This window comes from Lathamus discolor, chromosome 3 (genome assembly GCF_037157495.1).
Source record: "Lathamus discolor isolate bLatDis1 chromosome 3, bLatDis1.hap1, whole genome shotgun sequence".
In the NCBI taxonomy this organism is placed as follows: Eukaryota; Metazoa; Chordata; class Aves; order Psittaciformes; family Psittacidae; genus Lathamus; species Lathamus discolor.
The window spans coordinates 90,873,466-90,901,407 of record NC_088886.1 but is presented as its reverse complement, the minus strand read 5'-3'; the positions used below and the strand labels follow the sequence as shown (position 1 = coordinate 90,901,407).

The following is a 27,942-nucleotide window of genomic DNA, read 5'->3' as shown; positions in this document are numbered from 1 at the left end:
CACCCTATGCTATGGAATGACATAATCAAAGAATCGTTTAGGTTGGAAAAGACTTTCAAGGTCAGAGTCCAGAGTCCAACGTTAAGCTAACACTGCCAAGTCCCCTATTAAACAATGTCCCTAGTTCTGCTGCCCACACTGTTTCCGATTCAAGCCAGGATGCTGTTGGCCACCTTGGGCACCTGGGCACAAACTGGCTCATGTTCAGCTGGCTGTCAACCAGCACCCCCAGATCCTTTTCTGACCAGAAGCTTTCCAGCCGCTCTTCCCCAAGCCTTGAGCATTACATGGAGTTGTTATGATACAAGTGCAAGACCCAGCAGTTGGCCTTGTTGAATGCCACACAGCCTCAGCTCATTGATCCAGCCTGTCCAGATCCCTCAGTAGAGCTTTCCTATACTCAAGCAGATCAACACTCCTGTCCTGATTGATGTCATCTGCAGGCTTACTAAGAGTGCTCTCAATCCTATCATCCTGATAGCTAATAAAGTTATTAAACAGAACTGGCCCCAATACTGAGCCCTGGGGAACACCACTTGTAACCAGCCACCAACTGGATTTAATTCCATTCACCACAACTCTTTGGTCTCTTCCATCCAGGCAGTTTTTTCACTTAGTAAAGAGTACACAAGTCCAAGCCACGAGTAGCCAGTTTCTCCAGAAGAATGTAGGAAACAGTGTCAAAGGCTATACTAAAGTTTAGAGCCTTTCTCTCATCCACTACGCGGGTCACCTTGTCACAGAGACCAGGTCAAGCAGGACCTGCCTTTCATAAACCCATGCTGACTAGATATGATCACCTGGTTGTCCTGTATGTGTTGCATGATGGCACTTAAGATGATCTGCTCCATAATGTTCCCTAATTGCAAGGGTATACAGCTCATCAAACAGTGCTATGCCACTTGTGCAGCCTGCCTCTCCTGTGCAATAGTACAAAAGGGGTGCTTAAAATTTTATGTTAAAACATCTTAAATCCTTGTAAGCTCTTCACAGAGCAAGACTGCCAGCTTGATTTTCTACCTAATCAGAAAAGGTTAAAAAAGAGGTGATACAAATATTCAAACACTTTTATTTGTGTGAAGTACAAATACTGAAGTCCTACCAAATGAAAAAAAGCTTACAAAGAACAAAATGAATGAAAGCAGGAGGAAAGGAGAAATGCCAACAGCACCGTTTAATGAAGCTGATTTCTGGTAGATGAGAGTGGGACGGAGAAATGGAAGAAAATATTTACTCATGCAGTAAAAGGCCTCTTACGCCACAGTAAGTTCACAAATGTTTCTTGGCATCTTGTCTTGATGTGCTGCTAAAAAGGCATTATATTATTGTAGAGTGATACATCAGCCACAGAACATTCGGTTTGCTTACCTGACATTATCTATTTTCAATCTCAGGCATATAATATCACCAAGATTTTATGCTTCCGTGTTTTACTTTAGCCCTGTAAACTTCACAAGCCTTCAACAGAAAGGCAAATAGGTAGGTGGCTGTTGCTGACAATTTTCTGTCAGTCCATGGTAGACATAGCATATAACAGAACCAAAGGAACACCATGTATCACGCTGGTGGGGGTTGTTTGGGTTTTTTGTTTTGTTTTCCCCTCCCCTTGTGGACTGTTTGGAAAAACCAAAAAGCAACTCTTCATAAAGGTTCCTAAAGGTAGTTTTGTAAGGGACAATTTTTCTTTCTTTCATTTTATTGGAAAGATATAAACAAAAGTATTCATTAAAAAGATACATAAATAAGGGTGTAAAGCACGGTCCTGAATTTCACTTTTATAACAGCAAGCACAGATTTTCTTTCCCGATGAAATAAAGTGCCATCACAGGCACCAACAGGCTTTTATTCACAATGCTGATGTCTTACCAGAACATGGTGTAAGTTTTTCAATGTATTTTCTTTATATAAAATTGCAGTCTTTTTGTAATCTAGGGTATGAAGCGAGACATTTTGTTAGCCAAAATTCTAATACAGGAATGACTCAAGATAGGACCTGTGATACACAAGAATGTACATGCACATGTACCTTTTAGTATTATGTTTTCCATCTGAAGAAAGAGCAACCAGAATTGTCCATGACTTAAACTTGAATCATTTGAAAAAACATCCACTGAACAAAAAAATCTAAGCCACAATGAACTTGTTCCTTCTATTACAGTTTATAGCAGCCTGAAGAGATTCTGCAATAACTACCTTAAATCACGCTTTAGTTTACGCATCCCAATTGCTGCAGAAGCCTGATGTGTGGCAGAAAGAGCAAACAAGCTTCCCAAATATAGACAAGTAATCAAAAATTTCTCCAGGACTTGCCTTTACATCCATTTCTACCTTTGGTTGTTACTACCAGGAAATCCAGGCTCCTGAAAACATGTATTTAACAGCAAGTATTAAACCAATCAAAACTGCTTTACAAAAACCAAATTCTGAAAGAACTCAGATCCCACATTCACATGCCTGTACTTCCACTTTATAAGCAAGATACATGAATTCGGAAAAAAAGAAACAATCACTTTCTAGAAAAGGCCAAGTATAACTTCTGCAGTTAGCACACAAACATGAATGTAAGCACCTGCTTATCAGAGAAAGCCCATATGTATTAAATATACAGCTTGATACTTACCATGCCTTTATATTTATGTTTCTATTACAGAAAAATACAAAGCTCTCAGTGAATATGCCGAAGCCTAGACGTGTGTGAATAACACACATGGAGGCTTTGCTAGCCCAGACAGGATTTGTCCCCTTAGTCACTCGTCCTACCTTCGCACAGCATGAGTAACTCTGGGGCAGGCAGCAAGCACTCTGTGAAAGCAAGGAAACTGAGGCAGTGTGATCAGGCCAACAGCAGAACGATGCAAACATGGCAAGTTCATTTTGTTAAAGTAACTAAGTACTTTTGTAGCAAGAAAATACTGAAAGCACATTCAAAGCATTACAATAAAAACTCTTACAACATTAAAGGCACCGATTTTAAACACTCAAAAACGTAGCCAAATACTCTTCTTGGACTAGGAGATCTTGACAGGTCAGGTTTTGGTATACTGGAGACATGTGGTGGGCTGTGGTGGCAAGCCCAAGGAACTGCTGCTGGCACCTGCCCTGAGCAATGATGTTAGTGCTCCAACCTAGGCAGAAGGGGCAAGGGAGTCTGTTCTGTTCCCTGCCAGAACAACAGGAAGAAAATACAGAAAGGTAAAACCCTGACTTTCATCCAGAGATGTTATTAAACTAAGCTGGCTGTGAGGAATAAAACTGGTTCTGCTCTACAAGGCAGGCCAGGCAGGTGAAGGGCTGGAAAGTTCCTTCCTATGTGCTTGCTTGGCATGAAATATGTTCAACACTCTATTAATTCCTGTACATGAAAATCACAGTCTTAAACCCGCAGGTACTCATCCCACCAAGATCTGAGTGACTCTTTAGAACGATGCAAAGCAAAGCACAACATATCCCTCATAGCATAGCATTGCTTTTAAGAACAAAGTCTCTCTGATATTCTTCAGTTAAAGTGAACAAAAATACATACAACTTGAATACAAACTATCTCCATAAGAGATTCGGTGCCTACCTAGACAATATATTTTTAGAATTAAATCATCTTCCTATAAAAATGACTACCTGGAAATAAACTATATGCATATGTAGCATTACCGGAAAAGATAAGACCATTTAACATGCTCCCTCTAGTTACTGCTGTGAATTGTTTTGCTTTCTGGTTCCAATGTTATCATTCCTTTTCAAGGACCAAACTAGCCATTGCTTAATGATTTGATGTGGTAAGTGAATGAACCAGTACTGCTCAGGAACGCTCCTTCTGGTTCTCCATCTAAGCAGGTTTCATCGGGGACAAATAACGCTGCCTCACACAACTTAGGCAAAGAACTGTGCTGTACTGTACCTGTTAGAGTCTGCAGCCAGGAATACAGACATTTTAGAAGTTCACAGGCAGTCTTCCCGCTGGGGATGAGGGAACAGAAACTGGTTGAAGAGGAGCCATGAAAAAAAAAAGCCACAGGGTGGCACTGCAGGTACCTGTATTCTGAAACTACTCAGCTGCTTATTCTTTTCCAGGCAAATCAGAGCATATCCAATCCCGTCTGTATAAAACAGGATGCTGGTTCCTGAGGTTCTCTCTTGTTTTCTTTTCTTTCTGGACTGTAATGTCCAGAACCAATTATCCCTAGCATACAAATCACATCTTAAAAAAGGTACTCTACTGCAGAGATATCAGGGTATTTTATAAATTCATTAAATGGCACCTCAGAGCATTACCACAAGAATGCTATTGTAAAGATACTTTAAGAACTGGTATGTATTTTGGGTTAGTTCAGTTTGAAATAACTTCAGGAAAAAGTCTTCATGAAGCATGCGCATTTTCATACAAAAGCTAAAGAATTTTCTTCATACCATGACCTTATCAATGTTATGACGGCAAAATCTCTAAACAGTTCTCTCTTCCTCTGAAAGGAAGAATAGTATTAACTTATGAGAAAGTGGATGAAAATGTGAAAAAATCTTACTGATGCATTCAACATATCACTTCCTTTTGAAACATTTTCCTTCTCCTGTATAAAAGATTCATACATAATTTCATCCAAAATAGATATTTCAAAGCTAGACTTAGGAGTCTAACCTACTTTGCTGGCTTCTTCTCCCCTAAATTTCCAATCCCTGGCATTTGACTTAAAAGCCAAAATATTTAGGAAAAGCTATTCCTGTTCACTTAACGAAGAAACTGATTTTCAAAAGGAGATCTGGAGGTCATCCAGGATTGCAACAGTTATTTTCCACTTTACAAAACAAATGGCTCCTTCAAGGTATAAACCTGATATTTCAGTAGATTCTAAATTAACAGATAATATATGACTATGTATGACCATTTTAGTCATCTGAAGTCCTAGATCATTTTCAGTTTCAAAGTATGATCAGCAACAGTCTTTCTTGACAATGCTTCTAGTAATAAATGAAAATGAGCAAGAAGTTGTATTTTAGTTCAGTTGCATCATGTTATAAATTAGAACATCAATTCATCTGCTGCCATTTCGTACCCCAGAGGGCAAGAATTCTTAAAAAACAAAGTTTTATTCCCTTAGAATAGAGAACAGCTCAAGAGTGGATTGGTAATTGTTTCAACTGCCAAGCAACTATAAACAATTCTTTATGCTGCCAAGATTTTTTCCTGTAGTGACAGGACAAGGGGTAATGGGTTAAAACTTAAACAGGGGAAGTTTAGATTGGATATAAGGAGGAAATTCTTTCCTGTTAGGGTGGTGAGGCCCTGGAATCGGTTGCCCAGGGAGGTTGTGAGTGCTCCATCCCTGGCAGTGTTCAAGGCCAGGTTGGATGAAGCCTTGTGTGGGATGGTTTAGTGAGAGGTGTCCCTGTCCATGGCAGGGGGGTTGGAACTAGATGATCTTGAGGTCCTTTCCAACCCTAACCATTCTATGATTCTATGATTTGCTCTCTGTGTATGGAAATTATTTTGCTATTAGACAGCAAAGCATTAATATATTGGCAATACATACACTTATAGCTGCAACTTTAACATTGGGTAAGGCAGATGTTATGTAACTACTGCTTTCCAAAGCTATACAAATTTGATTTAAGCTTATTATTTACCTATTTTGCTGACTTTCATACTAAAGCACTCTAAATTCTAATGAACAGTTTCAGAACATGTGCCCGACTAATATTAAACTAACAAGGTAGCAACCTGGTAAAATAAATCCATTTTGGCACCAGAAACTCAGTGCCTGTAGTCAGTATTTCTTACAAATTGTATATTTAATAGAAAAGTATTTACGACTCCCCAAAACCCCTCACCAACCAACAATAAAACACAAAGGAAAGTACTTATTATTGAAAAGGTGTTATTATTGTTTCCTCTGCTTGGGTGTGAAGAGCAAGGGCTTCTGCTGAAGCGTTTGTAGACACTGAATAGCTATACTTACAACGCTTCATATATCAACATCCCAGTTCATCAATTACATAAACTGTAATACTGTTTACATATAACACAGCAAGGTCATGTGCTGGTGCAACTAGTGGAAGTGAGCCCCATTAATTCCAAACAAAATTAGCTAAAATTAGACACACTGGATGCAATCTAATAGTGCTTCAAGGAAGTTTTCTGTCCACCTCTATTGCCATCTAGACCATTATTAATAGAAAGATAAATAGAACTGGACCTGTAAAAGTATGGCTTCTGAGAGAGCTGTGTATAAGATGATATATGGTAGAAGTAACCAGAATGCCTTTTGTTTGAGTTGTGTTTCCTTATGCTTTTTAATTTCCTTACAGAGAAGTGTTCAGTTAATTTGTACATATTTTGCACAGGTTTGGAATAACACCTCAGGGTGACACTAAATTCATGCAACTATATTGCTGATTTTGCTAACCATGTTGCTTATCATAGTATTAGAAATAGCCAATGCATTAAGCTTCCGTAATTGGTCATTAGTAACTTAAAGAGAATTTGGTCTATGATATGCCATTACAGAACTTTTCAGTTCTAGATGAGAGGTTACACACACACAAGGGGAAAAAAAAAAAGTAATAAAATCATACACTAAAATTTTAACTCAAAAAAAAAAAAAAAAGAAGCAAATACTAAAGAAAGGATTCTGCCCATCCTAGCCTTGTCTTACCCACTGTAGAACAAACAAAAACCAAACCAAACCAAAAACCTGTTTTTACGTCCTTGGTATCCGAGAACTTCGTATCTATGTATTTATGCAGATGACTAAATTAAGTCATCTCTCCCTTCTGTTTCCAAATATCCTTGAACAGAAGTACTTGTTCAAGAACATAAAGAACAGAAACTCAATGGCTGCAAAGCTTTTGCCACTGCAACACAAAACGCTTATGTCCAGATCTTAGCAACTGCAGTACCACAAAATTTTATACGCTTCCTCAACATGTAGCCCAAATTTCTATACAACCCACAGAAATTTAGATATAAGAAAGCAAATTTTAAAAGGCAAAGCAAAACCCTCCACAGAACTGCTCCTAGCCAGCAATGAGACACATTCTTACATTCCCATGGGAAGTTAACAGTGCAAGGAGCACAGCCACACGTTCCCCTAAGGCCATGTACAACTGAGCTATTGGACAAAGAACAAGCTCTGGTCCCCATCACTTGCACATACACATAGATCATGGGAACTCATTTTGCTTGGGTCACTTGGCTACACAGCTGTGTATAATTTTTTTTAGAACACAAATGTCTTCCTTTAGATGAACAACCAATTGCTGCATGATTTCTAAAAATCCAGAAAAGACAAAAATATCTGCACTGCTGGTATGGTGTGCTTTACAGCAGAGGCTAGAAACTTACACAAAAATCCTGTCTCACTGAACAGCACATGCATACAAATTCTGCCAAACTAAAATCTTTAGATGGGTGACTTACAATCAGCTCACTCTCAGAAGGAATCCCAAAACTCTGTTGCAGAAGACCGATGACACTATGACAATCTTGTCCCTGTCTCTTGCTGACATATGACTAAAACTTATGCTTTCTGCATTTCTTTAGAGGAAATAAATTTATTTTATCACCTACTTAGAAGACAAAGAACAGCTATCAAGATGACCTGATGGATCAAAAAGGAATTTCTACCCCTCGTTTTAAAATGTAGCCTGCATACATGAAGACTTCTTTAGCAAACTCAGTAGAACTGGGAATTAAATGTGCATGGAAAATTGATGTAATCATGTAACTGCAGTTACCACAATACATAAGTGGGTTTGTGTTGAAAGTGTGGGGACAGCCACAAATTAAGCTTGTTAGACAAAGTTGGTCTGGTATTGACTCAGATATACAGACAGGGATCAGAAAGATAAGCTATGGCTTTATTTGTCACTTCATATATCTACAGAGGACCAAACAAGCTGTGACTTGTTGCTACTGGAATTCACCTGTCAAATTAGGGATTACAGTAGGTAAAGACAGAGGAAACATACTGTGTGATTCTGGATGCCTTCACCCTCTTCCTTCTAAGGTCCAGCAACCTCTCACCATCTTCTGTCTAAGGACCAGCCATGGCTGGTCCATGAACTGCACACAATACTCCAGGTGAGGTCTCACGAGAGCAGAGTAGAGGGGCAGGATCACCTCCTTCGACATGCTGGTCACACTCCTTTTGATGCAGCCCAGGATACGGTTGGCTTTCTGGGCTGCGAGCGCACACTGAAGCCGGCTCATGTTCATTTTCTCATCGACCAGCACCCTCAAGTCCTTCTCTGCAGGGCTGCTCTGAATCTCTTCTCTGCCCAACCTGTAGCTGCGCCTGGGATTGCTCCGACCCAGGTGTAGGACCCTGCACTTGTCGTGGTTGAACTTCATAAGGTTGGCATCAGCCCACCTCACAAACGTGTCAAGGTCCCTCTGGATGGCATCCCTTCCCTCCAGCATATCAACCGGACAAAACAGCTTGGTGTCAAACTTGCTGAGGGCGCACTCAATCCCACTGTCCATGTCAGCGACGAAGATGTTGAACAAGACCAGTCCCGACACCGATCCCTGAGGGACACCACTTGTTACCGGTCTCCAGCTGGACATCGAGCCATTGACCACAACTCTTTGTGTGCGGCCATCCGGCCTGTTCTTTATCCACCGAGTGGTCCATCCATCAAATTGATATCTCTCCAATTTAGAGAGAAAGATGTCGCGTGGGACAGTGTCAAATGCTTTGCACAAGTCCAGGTAGATGACATCAACTGCTTTACCCTTGTCCATCAATTCTGTAGCCCCATCATAGAAGGCCACCAAATTGGTCAGGCAGGATTTCCCCTTAGTGAAGCCATGCTGGCTGTCACCAACCACCTTGTTGTTTTTCATGTGCCTTAGCATGCCTTCCAGGAGAATGTGCTCCAAGATTTTGCCAGGCACAGAGGTGAGACTGACTGGTCTGTAATTCCTCAGGTCTTCCATTTTCCCCCTTCTTGAAAATGGGGGTTATATTTCCCTTTTTCCAGTCATCGGGAACTTCACCTGACTGCCATGATTTTTCAAATACGATGGCCAGTGGCTTAGCAACTTCATTCGCCAGCTCCTTCAGGACCCGCGGATGGATTCCATCAGGTCCCACGGACTTGTGCGTGTTCAGATTTTGAAGATGGTCTCGAACCAGATCCTCTCCTACAGTGGGCCCAAGGTCTTCATTCTCACAGTCCCTGCGTCTACCTTCTAGGAACTGGGTGGTGCAGTCAGAGCCTTTGCCAGTGAAGACCGAGGCAAAGAACTCATTCAGAACCTCAGCCTTCTCCAAATCCTGTGTAGCCAGTTCTCCCGAAAGCTTCCTCAGGGGGCCTATTTTGTCCCTAGTCTGTTTTTTGTTTGCTACGTACCTGTAGAATCCCTTCCTGTTATCCTTAACATCCCTGGCTATGTTTAATTCTAACTGGGCCTTAGCCTTCCTAACCTGGTCCCTAGCTTCCCGGACAACATCCCTGTACTCTACCCAGGCCACCTGTCCTTGCTTCCACCTTTTATAAGCCTCTTTTTTCCTTCAGAGTTTCCTCAGCAGCTCCTTATCCATCCAAGGAGGTCTCCTGGCCCTTCTGCTGCACTTCCTTCTAGTTGGGATGCAGCACTCCTGAGCTTGTAGCAGGTGATCCTTGAATATCAGCCAAGAGTCTTGGGCCCCCCTGCCCTCCAGGGCTATATCCCATGGAACCTTACTAAGCAGGCTCCTGAAGAGGTCAAAGTCTGCTCTTTTGAAGTCCAGGGCAGTGAGCTTGCTGCACACTCTTCTCACTGTCCTGGGGATCTCAAATTCGACCATCTTGTGATTGCATGAAACACTTTGTATCAATGCACTATTTCTGTGTACGCATTCACATGGTTTCTCAAGCTCACCATAATTTTTAGTCTCATATCTGCTGATGTGAAACAGTGTTGAACAGGGGATACATCTGTCACAATAACACTGCAGACTATGGAAAACTTTGTTGAGGTTTCTTTTTTTTAGAGCTTAAGTATAATCCAAAAGCCTCTAAAAATACTGTATACTGTTAGCTTCCTGGGGTCAAAGGTCACTTACAAGGATACCAGGTGATACCTAATAAGGATGCTTTTTTTTTTTCCTTCCCTTCTAAAACTCAAGAAGCAGAAACTAAAACAAGATGGTTGTTTGTCAATGCAGAGCAGAACCTTTCCTACATTTTGGAAAAGGTACATACCAGCTCAGTTGCCAAAGCATCCAGTTACAGGTTTTGGTACCACATCCTGTTTTATCATGTAGCTCTTTCTGAAAAATTCTGAATACTTTATAGCTAAATTCCAATCTGAAACCCCCACTTATGGAAGCTCATTCAATGCAAATCATCCCCTTCCTTTCGCAGCATCCTCTGCCTTTGAACATGACACTTAAGTCCAAATCAGACCAAATTACCAAGCCAAGACATCTAAAGTAATGTTAAGATAACATTGCAATTAACCTTTTCAATTCTTCCATATGCCAGTTTTCTCTCTCACCAGTCTTATTTCCAACAAAATTATAATGCAAAACAATATAAAGAAACAAAGCAGAATCAGAACTACCATTGTTATTTCACTCCATTTTTTTGTATGTGATTAAGCTTAAAAGCAAGCTGACACCTGCTATTATTTCAGCGTTGCACTAATTATAGCAAAAATCATTACGCCAACAGACCAATTTGAAATAGAAGATGCAGCATATCAGCTGGGACTATGAAATGCAAATACGTTACATAAAAGGCAATTAGTCAAAACAGATCAGATAAATAAAAATTGGCTCAGGCCAGGTACCTGGAGTACCTCCCAGCAAACGCATTTGAAGTTTTTCTGACAACAAAGCCAACATGAAACAATAGAAAACAGTGGTATCCCTGACTCCCGTAATTTAAAGCCTTCCATGAAACACCAAAGATACTATGAAAAACATGATCCTTATGGGTTCTTTTTGATATTTTTATTTACTTTTATTATGATGAACTTTGCATGTCAAAATGGAAGCTCAATTAGTGACAGAATTCATCAGAATTTATCAGCTCCCTGTACTTAATTTCTTCTTGATTTAATTCCCAGGATATCAGTTATTTTCCTGTTAATTGTTAAGGTCAAAGAGAGCCCCATGGAAGCAATAAGCAGCAGGAACTATATAAACAGAAGACCGGATCTTGAATGCAAATGTGTTTCCTGGAGGAAAGGAGTAAATCAGTGCAGATAGTGTAGTACAGAAGTAAGCAAAAGTTAAAAAAAAATAAAAAATAAAAAATAAAAAAATCACATGTTCTAAAACAATCTGTTCAAAAGATTTCTCACTGGAACATAAGTAGCTCTTCAAAACCAGTGTCCTGCTGAGGAATTTACATACTTGCCAGGGTTTAAGTTACCAATAAAAAGCAACAGCTATTTGCTTTGTGGAAAGAAAGTTGTGATACTTGCTCAGAAATTTAAAAACAAACAAAGCACAATCACTTTCAGGTATAATACAACCTGCACAGTGAGAACTATCTCACAGTGTGACTGTGTAACTGAGACAAGGCTCCAGAATACCTCTAACTTCATTAGAAGGTTTAAGAAAACTGGAAGTATAATTAAGAGGATTTCAGAGGACTGGACCAGTTCAAACAATGCTTCATGCTTTTCAAATTCATCAGTTAAAAGGTCACATCAGGGTAATTCCACAGCATGTCTCCTGATAACCATGCTTCTGGCCTCTTAAAGAACACCATGCATTTATATGAACAGCTAGAAATCAAAATTTATCCTTAATGACCAAAGGGCAAGACTACTTAAAAGTCATATGCGTTTTCCAAAAGCACTGATCTACCCTAAACCATTACTGACCCTTATTTCATGAGCCACTGCTACAGACATTAAGACATCTGACACCTGACAAATATGTTTTCAAATGAATGAATTTTGGGCCCCAGAAAAGGTTCTCCCTCGATAGAAATTACTTATCCCTACATGTGATATGGTATCCTCCCAAGTACATCCAATGTAACCCAATCTGTACCACAGAACTCATGTTTCAATGAAAAGACTTCACTCCCAGTTAATTCCTACCATTGTCTAGTACAGACAGACATGAAACAAATTCAAGATTCTGAGACTTCTTCCTCCTATTCCACCCATGCGGAAAAGCTGAAAGAAGTAGATTAGCGAGGCCTTACTTCTTAGAAAATACATTTGTTAATTGATACCGACATACATCCCCATTTTAAATCTAAAATAATTTTCTTAGCATTTATGTTAAAAATATTTTAAAGTGCTCCAATAGTTATCCCCTGAGAGCATCTCACCTCCAGTACCTTTAAATTAACAACTTTCTAGTGTACACAAATAATGTGGCAAACATAAGTGCAATTTAGAAAATAGCTCAAACACCAGAAGCAAAGCTTGTTTAACCTATCACAACCAGTTCTCTCAACTGCAAAAAAATTGTAAGAGCAATATTCAAAACCAATAGCACTCTTAAGCCTTTTAAAGAAGTTGCTATTTAAAATGTGCTACCATCTGAACAAGAAGGCTGAAATGTCTTTCGGAACATTATATTAGCGAGATATTTTTCCTTAGGTGTTACAGTGACCTGTTGCATAGCTCCTGCAACATCCTTCTCTCACAGAATTTCAGGGAAATGAAAACTATAAATTTGAAAGATGAATTTATAATTCAGTGTTAAGTAAAATTAATATTAAAACAGTATTATATTTACACTGTACAAGCTTTCAAGACTGATGATTCTTTCAAGAATGAATATATCTGCTTTCCCTTACAGTTCAGCAATAACTGACTCACCACTGCTGCCTTCTCACTTTCTTATCAGACTCTGTTCCTCCACCATGCAGGCATCAGCAACATGGACTGTTTTCAAATCTGATCCAGAAGTCCTATGGTAAGGAGGCTAACCCTGCACTTGAATACAAACACTAAGAGGCTGACAGGTCTCTACTAACCAGTGTAAACCGCTATGCTAAAATCACTCTACCAACATAGGCCTGGTTTTGAGGAGTCAACTCCAAAAATTTTCTATAAAATTATATGTAATATTACAGGAACATCAATTTAACATTGACCCATCCATTTACTGTTGTTCCAGATGCGGCCACTTCTCCCTAAGAGGAACTTACATATATTTCTTAAAGAACAATCTAGACTATCTTACAGCGTACTACAGATCTGCCACGAGAGTTGGACTAGATGATCTTCAAAGGTCCCTTCCAACCCAAACAACTCTACAGTTCCACGATTTCCCTGAAAATAAAAATAAACTGGTAGAAACCAAAAGCAGAAAAGTAATTTGACATACTTCCTTCCTAAAGCGAGAAAGTGTACTTGGATATAGTGCTCAGAAGGATAAAAACTTTTAACTTTAAAAAACAAAATTAAAGGCAACACCATTCTAGTCAGCATTGAAGAACAGTAGAACAGTACACTGAGTGGAATAGGGGCAGAGAAGTGCTTTGAAACATCTTATGAGAGCAAACAAAAATGACTTAGGCTGTCAAACAAAAAACTAAAGAAGTAATAAGTGAGCTCTTAAAAAAACCAAAAAAACAACCAAAAACCCAAACAAAAAAACCCCACAAAGAATCTAAAAAAAAAAAACACCCCCCAAAAAAAAACCACCAACCAAACAAAAAAAACCAAACTTAACCCAGAACAAAAAAAAACAGAGTTAGGAGAAGGAAAGGTCAGACATCAGCAAGGTGAGAAAGCCACCTGGCCATTTCCAAATGACATGAGTACATGACTAAGTGGACACGACTTGAACTGACAGGGGCGTAACGGGCACTGGGGAAACAACCCACATCCCTCTCAGTAAACCACCTTTGGCTAGAATATAGGAAGGCGGTTTTCTATTTGTATAATCTAAGGAACCATAAAGAGATAAAAATAACCACATTCAGTTTGTCCTATTGAATGGGGGATTAAAATAACTGGCAACATTTTGTTTTCAGTCATGAACTTGAGGTGGATTCACCAGGTCACAATTGGAAAAGGAGAACTGCCAGTCCTTGATAAGCATGGTGATTACCATTCTTTTATATACAGAACTACTCTAAGGGAGTACAGCTTCCTTACACAGCAATAATAGCATATCCTTTGATTTATACAGTAGTTCTCCAGCAATGCAACCAACATCCTGTTTTCATCTTAAAGTACAGCTGGGCAGTCTGTCCACAGGCTTTATTTATCAGAGTTCCTATAACTGAGTGCCTCCTCATTATGAGAAACAGCACCCTCCAGCTTAGCAGCATTTTATGTTCCTGGTTCTTTCCTTCTGAAAATGCTAATATAGTACCTACCCGTCTACAGGGTATAGGGATGTAATCTGAAGTGGTTTGAAACAATGTAACTTAATTTTATAAACATTAACTAAAAAAAGTAATGCACTTTTCCCACCCAGGAAGTCATGTAAAAACATCCAAGAAAATTCAGAGAAAAAGAATTTTCTTACTTGATGGCTTTCAGAAGAAATGGCAGAAATACTACTTGAATGATCTAAGCTGTAAAAACTCATAAAGCCCTTGAAACACACATCCACAAATTCCTGAGATCTGAAACCATCTTTAAGTTCTCCCTGAATTTAGATGTTTCCCTGAATATAATAATCTCTGTAAACTGCCTAAAAGAATATACTTTTATTTTATTAAACACCTCTCAGATTAAGTATTTAATAATTCTGTATCCTGCATTATCACAAGTCAAAGTCCTGTCAGAAATCCAGTATACTCCACATTCCTACCCATGAAAGTAACCAGCCAAAAAAGCATTTTGAATGATTTACATGCTCGCACTCTGTAACCGTGCAGTAACTCATGAACATGCCATTCACATGTTGTCATGCTTTAGAAATAGAAAGACTTAACTGTTAAGCACTGTACTTGTTCAAAACAGTTTTAAAAGAAATTGATGCTTGTTGAATACATATCATTGAAAACTTATAAAATGAGGAAAGTTTTGCTAGTTATGCCTACCAGACAAACATATTTTTAACTGATTTATCTTCAAGCAAGTGGTAAGCACCATGCCAGTGGAATATCAGTGTAAACAAAAAGGCAATTACTAATACCAATATAGGGCAACCTTCTTAATTAGAAACTAATGATATGCCAATTCACAAGCATTAGAGAACCTTAAGTTTGACCACATTGGCCAAAAAGGCCAATGGGGTAGGGTGGGCACTGGTGGTAAAGGATAGGCAAAATTACCACCAACACAGCTACAGCAATAGAAGCTTCAGTGGCAACGTGTGTAAATCAGAACATGAACATCACCTCAACCAGAGCTTCTGCTCTTGTCCTTAGTGGTAGGAGCTAGGCCAGGCACAAGCTGCAGAGTGCTCAGTTGCTAAAATATCTTGAAAATTTGTCCCAGTTTCTCCAAACTTAACTGCAGTAGGTCAGTGCTTCACAGAATGTTATTACAAAACTAAAGCTAACATGCTGAAAAACAGGTAACTCAAATAACCTGGGAAAAAGTTCATGGGCAGCTATCTACACAGATGACAGGAGCAGAATGACACACAAACAAGACAACTGCAGCTTCTAACTCTGTGATCACTTGAAAAGTTCAGCCTTACTCTACCAAGTAAAACTCTTAAGTGCCAGTAACCTAAACCCCACTGACGTCTCCTAAGTGCCATATTTACTCTCGATCAGTGAGTTTGGGTTTCAAGTGCCACCCAAAGATGGAAATCCACTGAAAGAAATCTTGCTTCATATCAGAGAAGATACCAAAGTTGCGGCTAATGGCCATCTGGCTGTTCTTTTGACGACAACAAAAACTTTTGGAATTCTTATTACATGGACATAAAGTCACTACTACAGCGCTGCTATAAAGCAGAGTGCTTAATGCAGAAAGATTCTCTTCAGATCCAGAACTTCAAAACTGACACTTCAAAAACATCCCCAGACTAACAGTATATCCTAAGATGAATACAGGCAAGGGAAGAGGGCCTAAAGCAACAGAAGTCTTGCCTAACCTTAAAAAGAGAAAGAGGAGCTGTCTCAGACTTTTGTGATTACAAACAGCTTATCATTGACTTCTGGCTGAAAAGAACATAAAGAAGCTGCAACAAACTTATTTCACTGACTCAGAACAAGATATTGAAACTTCTACCTAGGTTATCTGCAAGGGAGGAAGACAGGTATGCAACCTCTGTTATTTATTTGACTACTATACTAATAAAAAAACCCCAAACAAAACAACCACCCTCACCCACAAAAAAGCCCACAAAACCAACCAACCAACCAACCAACAAACCAACCCACACCAAACAAAAGCCATAATGACAAGGGGTGGGGATAAGAATAGATCTCCATATTCAGCACCAGATCTCTGACTGTATCAGTCTTTCTCTTAAGAGTCAACAAACCACTTCTCTCTCACTGCAACTTATCATTTCCCTGAAAAATGTTTGTTAATCAAAGCAACAGCTTAACACAGTGATACATAATACTGGTAGAGTTACGTCAGTTTGAGGAAGTGATTCATATTTTCTGATGGATCTCATTTTACTGTTGGAAGACAAGTTTTTTAATGGGTTGATCTTATTGACTGAATTTTTACAACTTCAACAAATGCTATGCCATGTATAGCTATCCCTACTTATCTTTGGTAAAGCATCACATGTTCTTTTGCAAACAGACTGGATATCTTTTACCATGTTGAGCAGTTATTCACATGATACCACAACCTGACTCAAGGACACACACACTCTCAGTGTATGACTGAGATGTGAAACATGATGTGACAGGATGTGAGAAAGGCCGATAACTGTAGATAGAGTTTTCCAGATCTCACTGTTATTTTTAAATGACGCCTAAAACCTCATAAAGTGATTACGTCTAATGTTGGAGCTTTTGTTTACATGAAACAGAAGAACTCTTTACACATACAAACATTTCTTCTTTCTGAGACTATGCTGGCAAATGAACTGCACACTTCTCAATGAGAGTAGGGTTTTGCAAAGATATTTCTACCTTAAGTTGACTATGCTCTTCCAAGTGGCTCTGGCAAACATTTGTTTACAAAATAAACAATTCACTGGGCACATCATTTCCTACTGCAGATCTCTGCAACATGAGCAGGAAAAGGCAGCATCAGTTGGTTGGAGTATAGACAGATGTCACTGAAGAAATGTGAAGGAAAATTCAGTTCTTCTCAAGTGGACACAGCATGAAGGATATGTCTTCTGCAGAGGGGCAGAGCTTTGACTGATAATGCATTGATCCTTCCAAAAGACCAGTACCAAGTAATTTTAAAACCTCCATCTACAGTCAACACGAAAAATACTGCCGGGCATTGCACAGGATGAAATTTCAGCATTTATGTTATGTGTCAGTATTTCCAAACATTCTCAATTCTACCATAAAAACTTATTCTGGATTAAGTGCTGGCAAGTAGACTTAAAAACAATAAAATCCTGTAAACCCGCTGGCTGGCAGGATTTACATACTGGAGCTGCAGTATCCAGGAAAATTTTTCTGCAAGTAAAAGGAAGAGGAAAAAAAAAAATACAGAGCCCTAAAAGCTGTATCTTAAAGAACACCGCCAGATAGAAAAAACAGAAAATGACTGATTTGTTTGAATATTCCTAAGACTATCTTGACACCAGCTCCCCCACCCCCTTTTTTCTCTAAAATAAATCACTGTCTTTTTAAGGTTTCATTTAAATTTACAATTCATTGCTTTTCTCCTTTGTTCATTTGAGATTTATGGATAAAGAGGCATTACAGCAATGTATTTTGGGAGGAAGGCTGGAAAGTTTGTAAGAATGTTTGGGCAGTGGAAATATGAGAACAAAGAAAGATGCTTAGAAATAAAAGAGATCCCAGCAGTTCAGACAATGATGTCAGATCCTTATTACTTTTCCAAAATAAGCTGCTTCAAATTCTCTCCTATCCCACTCACCATTGACAATCAGCTCTGAAGGAATGTTTATAAAATGTTTTGGTTTTCCATACCTTCTGGATTTTCACCTTGCTTTTCTATAAAAGTGAAAAAGCATTGTCCACTGTGTTTGTATTTTCTCAACAATACTTGCAGGGTGGGGGAGTGGGGGGAATATGTGCCCTACACCGCAGAAGAACAGTGAAAACAAAACCCCAAAGTTGCCTAGATTTCAAAATCCTCTCATTCCTGCACATATCACTTGGAAGAAAAACAGACCACTCTCCCCACCCCCCAAAAAAACCCAGCCAACCAAAAAGAAACAAGAGGGAAACATTAAAGTGCTGAAGGAATGAAGACATATCTGACCCAGTTCCATCAGTTCATTTCTACAGCAAACATCCTGATAACCTGTCATGCAGACATCAAATCGAATATACTTGATTCTGAGGAAGGACACTATATAACACACTATTACTGCTACTGGCCCAACAGTCATAAATAAATTCTTGGTGGAAGAGAGAAAAAAAAAAAAGTAAAATAAATCCTATTTCATGTTTCTAGCTAACACTGCTGCCTTCAGATCTCAGCTTTAAGTCCTGTGATGGCTAAGGCATTCCTCAACAAGCAGATAAAAACAGTACTGCAGAGACAGCCAATGACCCCTCTTTAGGGTGTCATACAAAAGGGCCTGGGAAGCCTTTCCCCACTTAAACACGGTAGCAAAAATAGTCTCCATGCCCATATAAGTACAAGGGAATAAAATGCATTAATCTAGGTAAAATGATACATGATATTTAAACACAAAGCCACATTTATAAAAAGGGTGGGTGAAGTCAGGGGAAGAGAAATCAGATACAGGCAGAATTGGACACAGGGGAAAAAACAACAAACCCAAAGCAGACGGAAGGACCAAACTGAAGGGACAGGTTCTTTTTAAGTCTCAAAATTTAAACGAACACACAAAAACAGAATCCAAAAAGCTAAAAGCAGAAGGAGCCTATGAAAGAGTTTAAGGACAGGGTCATACATTGCTAAACAATTTAATGTAACAGGAGGAAGGCATCTCCTCCTTCCCCCTCCCCCCAAAAAAGAAGAAGGGGAGGGGAGAGAAAAAACCCAAACCAAAACAACCCCAAGTGTTGTTCAAGAGCATTTGCCACCAGTAAAAGCAGGTGAGAAAAGTCCACTTTAGCTTCCAAGTGCTAAAACCTGTAACAGTTAAGGTGCCTCAGTAATTGTTACAATGCTTCAAGGTTCCTAAGTGTGATCTATTGACAGAAGCTTTTAGAAGTAGTAGCACACTGAAGTTCAAGATGCAGCAAAACAGGACTTTCTCCAAGTAGTGCATACTTTATAAAATGAATGAGGTAAAAATAGCCCAAGGAGGGTGCCAAGGATGGAATTAGTGAGGCTGCCTTCTAATGTGGGTGGAAGGAGAGGATCAAAATTGCAGGCAAGGGGAAGTGAGAGACCATGAATCAGAGACCAACAGTGAATACAGAAAAGTTTATGTCTGGAGACTTCATAGAGTAGATTGAGAAAACAATAACTCTTAAGATGGAAGTTTGGGAACCTAGGGACAACTTTCAACACAGCAGTACCTGAGTTTTGAGGAATTAAAGCTTCTGAATGTAAATAAACAAATAAATAGATACATACGTACATAATTTGTCAAAGCCCAAATTTCTGTGATGGCTTGAATTTTTTATTTTACACAGACTCCTGAAAATCATCAGAAATTCCACTTCTGGAAATTCCACCTACTACACAATCATCATCAACTAACACACGCCCTGTTTGTCTTGCAAACTAAAGAACTAAAAAAACCTTCCACCCATGCAAATAATTCTATGCTCTCAAAGCCAGAACGGTTTCATATCTAATTCTGCATAACATGCATTTCTAATTAAAAGAACAAAAGGTTTAAGTCCACAGCCACTAGTGAAGAAAGATGTACTTCATATTTGCCTGAAGGGGTTACAACCCAGCATGAGGAGTTGTAAACATTTGTTTTCTCAACTTTGTTACTGACAGACATTTACATTTTGGCTCCTCTTTTTCTCTCTTTTTTTTTTTTTTTTTCTTTTACTAGATCCAGACACAAAACACTGTTTTTTACTCCTCCCAAGTTAAAAAATGCTTTCAACACTGCTGTCCCAAGAACAGTTAAACAATACCTACGTCAGTAGATTATCTTCTACCTGCAGTATTATGTCTAGTTGCTTTGTCCATCTGGTTTGACAGTACGGAAGGACTGCACTAGATTTTACAAAAGTCAAGAGCAATACAAGACTTAAACACATAGTAAAAGAGTAAATGACAAAAATATGCCCTTCTAATTACCTGGATACCTACACATCAAAAGTATCTCGGCACTAGTAACACAGTTTCCACTGCTACCCTACTCACAGTCCCATGTGCTTGAACATAACTCAGGTTATACAGCAAAGCATCCAGCACATGAAACTGTTGGAGGGATGTGAAAGGGAGAAGCTTACATAACATTTAAAAGTTACCTGCTAAAACCCCATGTACAGAGACTTTGTTACTTTGTCTCTGGAGGAAAATCCACCTGAAGGCCTGACATTAAAGCCAGATAAAATACTAGAAGGGCAAATTAATTCCCAACAGGAAACCAAGGCCCATGAAAAGAACAAGATTTTAAAAACAATAAAGCAATATTCAGGCATATTAAATTGAAAGACAATTTGATTTTAAAGAAAAATAGCCACATTTCTAATGTTATTTTGAGACAGAGTGCTGGTGCGTTTTGGTTGGGTTTTGTTGTTGTGTTTTGTTGTTTAGCTGGTTTTTTTTTAGTTAAGACAGTATCATTTTGTACGGCAGATGTAGAACCAAAAACCCCAAACTACCATTGCTGGTATCTTAGAAAAATTCAAGTTCACAACATTTCGTCTTTAGCATAGAGCAATTGTCTGCACTGCTTTGGGGAGAAGTTTGTTTGTTTGTCTGTTTTAAAATGAGATTAATCTATGTCTTCCAAACCAAGCAGCTTTATTTCCAGAACAGAAATAAAATTGACGGAAATGTGCAGAAAAGATTTTTAAAATACATCTCAGAAAGCTCAGCTTGGAAGCTATTTCTTCAATGAAAACCACTGCAGAACTAAAGCTTCCAGCAAAACCAGAGCTTTCTCACACAAGAAAGCTTATGCCTAGCTAAAAATATTTATGTGCACTATTTTCTTTAACTGAAAATAGCAATCCTGACAACCCTAGTCTTGTAGCACAGTTGACATACATGCAAGCTTTCCAGGGAAACATTACACAGACAGATTAGGGATCCATCCTTTAACCACCTACAGCACTTTGATCGTTTACAACCACAAAAGATACACATCAATGTACATGCCCTTCTGAACTGGATAACCTCCTAGCAAATAAAACACAAACCCAGGAACTCTCAATTCTGTAAAGACTCACATGGTATTCCACTTCTAATGCATAACCACCACCCCACCCCCCACCCCCACCCCCCCCCAGCTTCTTAAACTATAAAAAAAACCAAACAAATGCATTTTTACCCACTAGCCCAACACCATGAAAATTTTAAGTCAGAACACATCTACCGGAGCTCCAGTTAGTAAATGTTTAAGTTTACTTTCACACAAAGAGTTGCATTTTTAATTGTGGGACCTTATGAGAGAATTCAGGTGCAACCTCAAGTTTTTAATTGCTTATTATGGCTCAAAACAGCAGGGGTGGTTTTCCCCCTTGAACTCTCCATTGTCGCACGCTGCACAGTCAGAGTTTCCTCTTCATTGTGCTAATGCTGGGCATGGCCACAGAACTCCACAGGAGTCTAGAAGCCAACATTTTGGCTTCTTGTCATCTTCTAATGCCTTGACATCAACTCTCTGAGTTTTAGAGCTGCACACAGTGACAGCAAACACTCACAGTAAAAAGCAACTCTTCCTCAAACAGCAGACAGCTACATGACCTTAAGTCAGAGCAACAGGTCAGCAGCTGGGGAAGCAAGTGAGAGCCAGGTGAAAAGAAAAGAAAGCCCAGGATTATATCTGTCTCAACTTGCAAGCAGCCATAAAAGAGAACACCCAGCATAGTGTATCATAGTGCATTAACAGAGCAACTCATCAAATTGACTTGGTAATTTCTAAGGAAGAAAAAATAGTTGAGCACGCTAACATTGTTACAACTCCAATTGCTGGGTGAACAATTTGGCATCTGCTGCTCCTCAGCACACATAAAACTGTAACAGCGGCAGCTAGAAACAACAGCAGCCAAGCTAGAAAAACTGGCACAGTTAGAAACTTTCTTCCAAGCTACAGCCAAGGAAATCAGAAACAGTACTGGACTTCATGAAGGGTGACCTATTTAGATGTTACCAGATTACAGGAGGAACCACGTATTTGTGACGTTAAAATATTACTAGCGAGTTAATTTATCTGTCAGATTACAGGAATCTGTAAAGATCTTCAGTTTCCTCTGGAATCTAAGCTTTTGGTCCCCTGCAACAGGTTCTTTTCGTCTTCCACCCAACACACACGCACCTACTCAACACAGTGATCTTCAGGCTTACATACACACTCTAATCTCCTCCTTTAAAGTTCAACCAAAAAAATGAATAAAAAATCCATGACAATAGAAAGGAATCTACCCTAAGATAACACTGAGGCACACCTCCCAGACGCAAGCACTTTCTCCCCTCACATGGGTTTGGTACCTCACTTAACTAGCTCTCACTTTTCAAGGAATACCACCACACTTGGACAAAGCTTTGAATTTCTGCTGATTTCTCTATTTGTGTATTACCCTCCCACACATTTTTTCACCCTAGTATCCACATTCCTCAACCCTCTAATGTTTCCTTGATCTCATTCCCACAGCAACACACTCCAACAGTGAACGTTACCACTGACTACTCCATAGGCACTCAGCTATGACTTCAGGTTTTATGAAGTTTCAGTCATCAAACCAGATTTTAAATACAACATTCAGTTCATAGCACCATTGTCTCATGCAACTATCTGACATTGCCTTGGTTAAAACAAATACATCAAAAAGAACAACATAATCACCTCAAGAAATATTACATGTATGTTCAGAACTCAGTTGGCAAATTAGCCCCTGGAATGATTAGCATTCAAGTGGCTCCTGATGGGCATCCACCCATAAAGTAGTTAACTCCCTGTTTCGAACATCCAGCAAGCTCTATGATCATGAATTCCCAAAGCTTTTTCCATTTTGTTATTGCTCAATCAGCTGATCTTCATCAGGGTCACAGGGGTGAGAAAAAATGAACTACTTATCTTGAAGTCCTTAGTCTAAGGGATAAAGCACACCTAAAACTGGACTGTTTGTAAAATGCATGCCAAACTTCTGATCCTAGATAGTGCTACCATTTAGTAGCACAAGCGGTCTTGCATTTATTGATAAATAGGTGTATACAATAATGTAGTAGAGCAATAGCAACAGCCAATTCACTGAAAATACTGCGGTTTCGGTCCTGACCTAAATTTCACCAATGCAGCAAATTCACACACCTCACAGTCTGCTGCTGCGACTTGGCAATACAATGCCTGTTTTGAAGCCGTTGCCACACTTTCTGTCCCGTCCCACACTTCACAACAGGCAGGACTTTCATTTATATTTGAACAAACCTATGGCTATGTTGTGAACTAGCTCAACTGACAATGTGAAAGAGAGGAAGAGAGCTCTAATCAGTATTCTAAGCTTGATGCCAGACACTTCTCAACACTGAGCCACAGCTGATGTCTCCAGAGATTCGTAATCTGATTGAAATGATTTGATAAAAACTCAGTGGTTACACACACAAGGGAAAAGCTACAGTTCTCGTTCTTTCTGAAAACATCTCTCACTTCCTGAGACAGCTCTAACCATGGGAAAAAGACTTCTCGCCTGTCCCTCTTATTAAACTTGTCAAATACATTCACTAGGCCAAGCAACCAGGGAATGAGAGCATGAAGATGTGAAGGGTGTTTCTCCAGTAAATTAACTACAAGTCTGTTTGGCTTTGCCCACCTATCTCCGATACAACCTTCTCTATCTGCAGCCCCTGAAGAGCAGCTGTATCTCCTCAGCATGTTTTCAGTAGACACACAAAAAGAAAATGACAAAACAAAGGGATTTTGTTTAGGTAAAGCAGGTCAAAAAGTTATTTTGAATGTAAGTATATAGCTTTAAATATTATTTAAGGGAATAAATGAAATAATGTAAAATTATCAGAAACTGATTAGAAATTGAAAGTGGACTTCAACGTGCATTCCAGTATTTCAAAGGAAAATCTTCTGTTTACTGAAATCCACATTTGCTCCAAAATTTTAAGAGCATATTAACTTACGGTACAGTTCTTCATGGTAGAGAGCTGTGTCAACTAGTGACATCTACTTGGCAATGTAAAAATTAATTTACTCCAGGGTAGAGGATTACTACCCAGCAACAGCAGGAAACCTGTGTTCAAGAGGTGGATACCAACCACAGACACTTTTTTCTTTTTTAAAGCATTAAAACACACATTTTCCTATCATCCTGAAACATAGCGAATACTCAAAACCTATTCAGCTCTGTGATGAACAGGAGCAGGCTGTGTCAACTGGCCTGGCAGGAGCACACTGTCATGAGTGCTGCTCAGACTCAGGGCAAAATAGATGAGCTATAAAATGCCTCTAAAGTACGTCTAGCCAAGTTTCTTCTGCCAGAAGAAACTACTTGTCATGTCCAGCCAGTTACTGGGCACACCTCCTATTCACCATATTCCAAAAATCCCAGCCAGTTACTGGGCACACCTTCTATTCACCATATTAAAAAAAGGAAATCCAGCAGAGGCTGTTTTTAAATATCTTTACCTTGACTGTACAGTGACAATAAGCATTGGCATATTTTTCTCCAAATTCAAGCACATATTTTGATCCAGAACCAGTTTTAATAAACAATTTTTTCAGTTGTTTCAAGAAAAGCATAATCCTGCATGCAAAAAAAGTTGTCTTCTAGGATGTACCCACAGTATACTTTCCCAAAGCCTGTCCCCATAGAACTGATAACAAAATTCTACATGGAACAGCCACTGATTATTAAGTCACATACAAGTTCCAAGGCTAAATAAACATCAATACTTGAAAACCCACAAAACACCTTTAAGGCCTCTAGCCTTCTTGGCAGTTCGTGTAAGAACTTTCTAAACTATGAAGAGTTACCAGTTACTACACCATGTAACTTCGAACAGTGATTTAAGAACACATTTACTGGTCAATAGTTTTCAGCTGCAGATTAACAAACAACATTCTCCACCTGGCTGAGCAAGCAGAGATATAATGCTGTTATCACATCATTTGGTAATACGTGTAAAGAAAATTGCTATTTCAACTGAAATTCTCTGCAGATTGCACAATTTTTCCCATCGCCTCTGAGAGGAAACTGCAGTACTGCTTGCTACTCAAACACGTATCTGAGGATCATTTTCAGTAAACTGAGAGCTGCCGTTTTTGCTTGTATATCCAGTTTTTTCCCCCTCAAATCCGGCATTTGGATGAGCAAATTAGACCATCTTCAGGAAATAATTAAGTCTGCCAGTAAAGAATTCTTGTTGTAACAAGAAAGGAATGGTAAATTGATTTCCTAAGTACCAAATTATGCGGGATAACAGCTGATAAAAGGCCTGAAAATATATCTGCAGGGCTAACGAAAATGAGCACTGCTGTTAGCTATGTGTTTTTCAAAACTGAGATGTGAATGCTGACAGATGCTTGAAGTCACATTAAAGGAACAGACTACTTTTTGTGACGTAGATAAGCAGCAGTCAAAATCCCGTATAACCAATAGCTTTATGGCAGGTGACAGGCCTAGAGAAACTGTCAGAGCAACCGAACTGTTAACTGTGCCTTTTTGCACACTCCTGCCCACAAGTAAAACCAAAGACCTTCCAGAGACACCGTTTTAGGTAGTTCCTAAAGTGGTATCATGCTGTATTGCCCTACATTCAGTACTTTCAACTGTGCTTACATACTCAAAGTCTAAAAGAGTGCAGCAATTACCAACACTGTCCTTATACCATCTACATTGATTAACAATATGATTTCTCAGTGGCCATAAACAAACATGGAATTACCACAAGGCCCTAAGTGAATAAAGACCCGTCCTCTACGAGTCTTCCATATTCACCACAGCTATGACTTAAAACTCGTGTGACTGCTACTGCAAATGCTACAGCAAATTACCACCAGCTGCACCTGTTTATCCTGTATCCACTTGGTCAGAAATACAAATAATCCATTTTTGCATATAATATGGAAGCTTCAAGAAACTCTTTTCCCTTCTATTTACAGATAACTCAAGCAGACTTGGCAGTATTTTCAGTCCCTCAAATTCCTCCTACTGAAGTTATTGAGTGAATTAATTCAAACACACCTTACTGCTTAACTCAACGGGAAGCCATGCTCCTGCCGATCTCCGATTTAAAACCACGTTATTTAACGTTATGCTTTCTGACAGATTACAAGCAGTTCACCAGAGGAGCCTAGCATTCAAAAACAAACAGACCAACCCTTTTACTTCTCCCAACAGATGCTGATTGTTTATTTGCTGTTTCTCTTCCAGTGCGGGCAGCTCCCAAAGCCCCGAGGAGCGCCCAGCTCTCCCACGCCGCCACTTTCACGGACAACTGAAGGCCAGCATAAGCACACCTCTCAGACGGCCCGGCGTTCGAACTGCGTTAAGAGATTTCCCCCAGCAGCCAACCCCGAAGAGCGCCGGAGACCCGACGGCCTTGTCCCGCAGCCCCTTCCCAGCTGCCCGAGTGCCGTCGAGGCGCGGGGAACGCTGCTCCTACCGCGCCGACAGCCGTTTAACGGTCGCGCTGCTCCATCTGCCTCCGCCTCCCAGCTCCCGGCTGGGCTCGGCAGAGCGCTGCGGTCCCATGCGGCGCTTCCGCCCCGCTCCCTCCGCCGCCGAAGCCGTCTCTCGCCCCGGTTGCGTCCCAAACGCCGCACCGCGCCCCTCGCTGCCCCCTCGCACCTTACCTCACCCGGCCCCACGCCCGGCCCGGCAGGACCGCGGATCGCCGCCGGCCGCCCCCCTGGGCCTCCCAGCCCGTGCGGCGAGCGGTGCTTACCCTGCTGGCGGTGGGGCGGCCGCCTGCGGAGCGCGGCCGTCCATGCCGGAGGGACTGGGTGCGCGGCGGTCGGCTCTCGGGGGCAGGGCGGGTGCAAACGCTGGGTCCGCCCGCACAGCGCCGCGGCTGCCCGCCTCACCTGCTCGGGGCGGGCCGAGGAGGACAGCCCCACTCTGCCGCCCCCAGCGCCGCCTTGCCCCAGAGCCCAGGCATCCCCCGCTGTTTACAGCACGGCCATGGGGCGCCGGCCGCGGACACGGCTCGGGGCGGCTGCTCGCTGAACCACACCTTGGGCGGGGGGGGGCAAAGACAAAAACGCTAAAAGAAACTTCGCGGCGAGAAACTCGAACCGCGGAACCGTCCCCGCGCCGGCACCCGCGCAGGAACAGAGGCTCCCTGTTCCCGTCCCAGCTCCTCCCTCTCTCTCCCGCCCACCCGCCTCCACATACCCGGCGCCCGGCTCTCCCGGCCGGTGCGGGGACTCGGCCCGGCCGCGGCTGCCAGGAGGGGCAGGGCCGCTCCTCGCAGCTGGAATTTTCCTCTCCCCAAGCAAAGCGTCCCGGCGGCCGCCACGGGCTCGGCCCTTCCCCATTCCAGCCACCAGGGCGCGGGGCGAAACCTCTACAGGTGGGGACAGCCGGGCCAGCTGCGGTCAGACCTCGCTCTGGGCTCCAGCGCCCTCAGGCAAAGCCGTTCTGCTCAGGGATCAAAGCTAGCGCACCGTGTGCCCGTCGTCGTGCGCGCCGGGGCTTGTCCCGGGTGTGTGCGGTGAAGTTGCCCCGGAGCTCCATCCCGATCCGTATTCCCTAGCCGCCGGCTGTGCCTGGGGCTGCCGAGCCGGCTGCAGCGCAGCGTGACCCATCCGTGTCACTGGGGGCTAACTGCCGGTGTTAGAGCGGTTTCAGCTCTGTCTTCGGCTCGCTTTTTGAGCATGATAGCAGCTCACCCCTTCGTGTGTGACGAGC

The 27,942-nt window shown here is 40.9% G+C and overlaps 1 protein-coding gene across 3 annotated transcripts in view; it reads right to left on the bottom strand.

Moving 5' to 3' along the window:
• Nucleotides 1-27,584, bottom strand: part of COBLL1 (cordon-bleu WH2 repeat protein like 1) — an 86,197-nt gene extending 58,613 nt beyond the window's left edge. For 2 of the 3 annotated variants that reach the window (XM_065670535.1, XM_065670536.1), the window contains exon 1: nt 26,978-27,402. In XM_065670535.1, coding sequence (XP_065526607.1) covers nt 26,978-27,021 — 44 coding nt within the window. In that variant the 5' untranslated portion in view covers nt 27,022-27,402. Of the gene's footprint in view, nt 1-26,977; nt 27,403-27,426 lie in introns of those variants that run through there. The other variant, XM_065670533.1, reaches the window with a different exon arrangement.
• Nucleotides 27,585-27,942: the final 358 nt, after the last annotated feature.